This window comes from Dictyostelium discoideum (assembly GCF_000004695.1).
Source record: "Dictyostelium discoideum AX4 chromosome 5 chromosome, whole genome shotgun sequence".
NCBI classification, from domain to species: domain Eukaryota; phylum Evosea; class Eumycetozoa; order Dictyosteliales; family Dictyosteliaceae; genus Dictyostelium; species Dictyostelium discoideum.
The window spans coordinates 1,737,738-1,742,913 of NC_007091.3; the positions used below are offsets into that span (position 1 = coordinate 1,737,738).

At 21.4% G+C, this 5,176-nt stretch overlaps 2 protein-coding genes across 2 annotated transcripts; both read right to left on the minus strand.

Moving 5' to 3' along the window:
• Nucleotides 1-1,666, minus strand: DDB_G0288611 (hypothetical protein; the record flags this gene model as incomplete). The annotated part of the gene is made up of 2 exons (XM_631547.1): nt 1-1,121; nt 1,216-1,666. Coding segments are annotated over 2 exons (1,572 nt in total), but the record flags the coding sequence as incomplete, so codon positions are not given.
• A 616-nt stretch (nt 1,667-2,282) lies between these two features.
• DDB_G0288609 (hypothetical protein) lies at nt 2,283-3,479 on the minus strand (the record flags this gene model as incomplete). The annotated part of the gene is made up of 1 exon (XM_631548.1): nt 2,283-3,479. The coding sequence occupies one exon, from the start codon at nt 3,477-3,479 to the stop codon at nt 2,283-2,285; it is 1,197 nt and encodes a 398-aa protein (XP_636640.1).
• Between the last annotated feature and the right edge of the window lie 1,697 nt (nt 3,480-5,176).

Genomic DNA, 5,176 nt, shown 5'->3' on the forward strand with positions numbered 1-5,176 from the left:
ATAATTATTTGATGATTTATTTTCACCATCACTATCACTTTCGAATAAAACCATATCCTCACCTGAATGTGATGTGGCAGTGAATGAAGCTGCAACTTTTGATTGTTCCATTCTTCTCTTTCTAAAGGCCTCTTGTCTCTTTCTTTCACCATCTAGAGCAGATTGTTTTTTAATATCATAATCAATAACTTTTTCTTCATATTGACCACTTTCATTTTCTGAATAACTTTTTTTATTATTTTTTAATTCATTTTTATAATAATTTTCATCATATTCTTCTTCTCCTTCACCATAACCATATCCATCTTCACCATAATAATTTTCATCATATCCCTCTTCACCATAACCACCATTATTATTATTATTATTATTATTATTATAATTATTATTATTATTATTTTCACTATTGTAACTATTTTTATGTTTATTATATTCATTATTATAATCATTATTAATATTTCTATTGTTATTGTTATTATTAAATTGAGAACCATCATAATAATCACTCTCATAAAATGCACCATAACCTTTATTAAAATCATTTGATTTATTTTCATTATTTGGTACAATACTATTTTCTTCATTATTATTTTCATCATTAAATGATACAGCACCTCTATAACTATCATCATTATTATTATTATTATTATTATTATAATTATTATAATTATTATTATAATTATTATTATAATTATCCCTACTACTATTATTATAATTATCTCTATTATTTCTATTATTTCTATTATCATTTTCAATTAAACCATCTAAAAATTGATACTCTTTTGAAAATTGTGAATGTTTTGGTTTATTATTTTCAAAACTATTTTCTCTAGCCCATTCTGGATGTTGTTTTCTATATTCTAAATATCTTTCATACATAGCATGCATTGATTTCTTTTCTAATCTTAATCTCTTTCTAAATTTTACATTTTCTTCATCTCTTCTCTTTTCAATTTCTTTTTCTTCTTGTAATCTTTCTTCTTCTTTTTTCTTTAAAATTTCTTCTTCTTCTTCTTTTTCTTTTTTTTTAATATCATTTAATTTCTCTAAATAATTTGGTTTTGCTTTTTGAATTTTTAATACTGATCCTTTCCATTTAGTTTTATTTAAAACACTTAATGCTAAAAAAAAAATAATAAAAAAATAAAAAAATAAAAAATATTAATATATATATATATATATATTTTAATAATTTACAATATTATTATTATTTACCTTTATTTAAAGAATCAATGGTTGGGAAATAAACATTTAAATAAGCGAAACCTTTATATTGATTTGAAGATATATCATTAATAAATTCTAATTTTTCTAATTTTGTATCTTTAATCATTGAAGAGAATAAATTATCAATTTCAGAGAATTGAATAGTTGGGTTTAAACCACCAACATATAATCTAATGGTNTTTGGATATTTATCAGCTTCAATTTGTCTTAATCTTTCTCTTTCTTCTTGTTTCTCTTTTTCAATTCTTTGTTTCTCTAATTCTGCATCTTTAACTGCTTGTTCTGCTTTATCATGTTCTTCCATTAACAGTTTCAATTCCTCTTGCTTCTTTCTTTCCTCCTCTTCAAGTTTACGTTTATCTTCTTCTTCTCTTTCTTTTTGTAAACCTTCATAATAGAAGTTCATCATACCACCAAACCTAAAATCAAAATCTCCCATTTTTTTCCCTTTCTTTAAAATAATTACTATTTAAAAATAATAATTATAAATATTAAAAAAAATTATTTAAAAAATAAAAAATAATATAATGATTATTAAATAAGGACAAGTTTTAAAAAAAAAAAAAAAAAAAAAAAAAAAAAAACGAACGAAGCAAAAAAAAAAAAAAAAAAAAAAAAAATTTGAAAAAAAAAAAAAAAATAAAAAATTTGAAAAAAAAAAAGAATGATTACATTTATATTTTATATTTTTTAAATCATTTTGTGTATTTTTGAGTTCTATTTATCTTTAAAATAAATAAAATCGTTGCTATAAAAAATAAAATTTAAATTAAAAATAAAATGAAAAAAAGGAAAAAAAAAATGGAAAAAAAAAAAAAAAGGGAAAAAAAAAGGGAAAAAAAAAAAAAAGTCAACTTTTTACCTTTTTTTTTTATAAGGACCAAGAATTAATTTTATAAATAAAAAAATAAATAAAAATTTTAAAATGGTTATTTTATTAATAAATATTTTTTTGATAATGTTCAGTACTTTTCTTTTGTTTAACAGAAAGGAATAAATGAACTCTTCTATTGAAAATTTTTTCCAAATCTTTTTTTGATTCCAAATAGATTGATTTAATTGTTTGACCCATTTTTACCAAGGATAAAGGCTTTATGAGATGATTTTGTTACGATGAAATCATGATCGATTCTGAGATCACCATTTTTAAAATTTGTCCAACCAATTGTTGATTGAACCACACTATAGGGTATTTCATATCTAAGTTTTGAATAAAGTTTCTCTTTAATTATTTCCTCTGCTCTAAAGAAATCACTTTGATTGGTTGATGTTTTATCAGTGAATTCCCATTGTCCAGGTTTTGCCTTGGTAAGTAAAAAGTTTGTAAGATCCTCCACTCTAATATTTGAAGTGGCGGAAACTATAAATGTATCGGTAAAAATGTTACCTTCATTTAATTGAGATATCATTTGAACTAGAGTTTCCTTCTTTTTAACCAAATCAACTTTATTTACCACCAATATGAATTCCTTCTCATCCAAACTATCATTCACTATTGCGCCCAATTCTTCATTGGAGGCGGTGGCAGCATTCGCTTTGGCATTGGTTTGTTCCATTCTCATTCTTTTAATTAAATTTAACATTTGTTCTTCCAATTTACCAACGATGAATTCTGTATCTGATGAATTATTATTAGTGGCATCAACAACCAATAAAACAATGTCAGCCTCTTTAACTACACCCCATGCTAAATTTACAAATTCACGTACATGTGCCATCCTATTGAAATTCTTTATTATACCAGGTGTGTCGTGAAATAGAATTTGTGTATCATCTTTTGAGTAAATACCCAATACTGCATCTCTTGTGGTATGTTCGGTTGGTGATACTGCACATATCTTTTCACCAACTATTGAATTGACCAAGGTTGACTTTCCTGCATTGGGTGCTCCAATAATTGCAACATTCAATGTCTTGGCATTTTCATTGTGTATTGGTGTTTCCAATTGCATTGATTGTTCTGTGATATCTGGTGGTGTAATATTATAACTTCTAACAACACGTTTTCTTTTAATTGGTTGTGCTCTTTCTTCTCTAATCTTTTTATCTTGTTCCTCTAATATATTAATTTGATGTTGTATTGGATTAACATTTACACCATATCTTTTCATAATTGAATAATCTCTATAGAAACATATGTTTTTAAAATTATTTCCACTATTTATAATTATACCATCGGTTTTTAATATATTCCTTTTATTTAAAAAATTTTCATTTATTACTTTTAAAATTTTATTTGAATTTCTTATCATTTCTTATTTTTTGGAAAAAAAAAAAAAAAATTATTATATATGTGTTTCGTTCGTTTTTATTTACATTTAAAAAAAAAAAAAAAAAAAAAAAAATAATAAAAATAAAATTCTTTTCAACTTTTTTTTTTTTTTTTTCAACTTTTTTTTTATTTTTTTCAACTTTTTTTTTTTTTTTTTGATCATTTTTTTTTTTTACAATTTATCAATAATAAATAATATTAATTTTTTTAGAATTATATGTAGACATTATTTAAACAATTCTGGGGTGATGCAATAAAAAATGGAATTAAAAATTTTTTTTAAAGAAAAAAAAGAGGGGGGCATAATGATGAAAAAAAAAAGATATCGTTTCGTCCATTGAAATTTCATTCTGTTTAGAGTTGATTTTACTTTTTTTTTTTTTTTTTCTCTTTTATATTTTATATTTTCATTTATTTTATTTATTTTGATTATTTTTATTTATAAAAATCATTAATTTAAATTAAAAAATAAAAAAAAAAATAAAAAAATAATAAAATTAAAAAATAAAAAAAAATAAGAAATAAAAAAGATGATAGGCAGGTTGAATTTTCTAGTAAATGGATAATCCTGATGAATTATGAGGATTAATCTTCTCACTGATGAAATGTCCTTTTTTTTTTTTTTTTATTTAAATAAATTTTTACTCCATTTTTTATTGTATTATTGCTGAATTGTTTATTTCTTGTTTATTTTTGTTGCCTTCCCAACAACATATTTTTCTCATAATTAAAATATTATTTTTTATTTTTATTTTTTTTATTATTTTATTTTTTGTTTTGTGTAGTTTTATTTTTGGGAAAATGGGTTGGGAGAAAAAAAAAAAAAAAAAAAAAAAAAAAAAAAAAAAAAAAAAACAATCAATATTTTTTTTGTGATGACTTTTCCGATTTGGGAAGGGTGCTTTTACTGTAAAAAATTTGATTTTTATTTGATTTTTTTTGATTTTTTTTTTTTTTTTTTATGAGTGAGTTATTCAAAATTGTGGACTCCACATCAAAAAAAAGGTTTTTTTTTTTTTTTTTTTTTTTTTTTGTCTCCCAACCCATTTTTTTTTTTTCTGTCACATAATATCAATTCTTTTCAAGGGTAGAGAATTTATTTAATTTATTTTCTATTTTTATTATATATATATATATATATTTTTTTTTTTTTTAATTAAAAAAATAAATAAAATTGAATAGTAGCAAATTGTAGTACTTGTTGTGGTAATAATAATAATAAAAATAATAATTAATTAATAATAATAATAATAATAATAATTGTAGTTAATAATAGTAAAAGCAGTTAGATTATAGTAGTAATAGTAATATTATTACTAATAGTGGTATAAATTAATTTATAGTTTATCTTGCCATTAGACTTATATCATCATTTATTACATCATTATTTTTTTTTTCTTAAAAAAAAAAAAAAAAAAAAAAAAAAAAAAAAAAAAAAAAAAAAAAAAAAAAAAAAAAAAAAAAAAAAAAAAAAAAAAAAAAAAAAAAAAAAAAAATTTTTTTTTTTTAATAAAAAAAAAAAAAAAATTTCCCCCAAACCCCCAAAATTTGGGGGGGGGCCCCCATTTTAAAAATTTCCCCCCCCCCCCCCCTTAAAAAAAAAAACCGGCCCAAAAGGGTTTAAAAAAAAGGGGTTAAAAAGGGTCTTATTAAGAATTGGTGAGGTAAAAAAAAAAG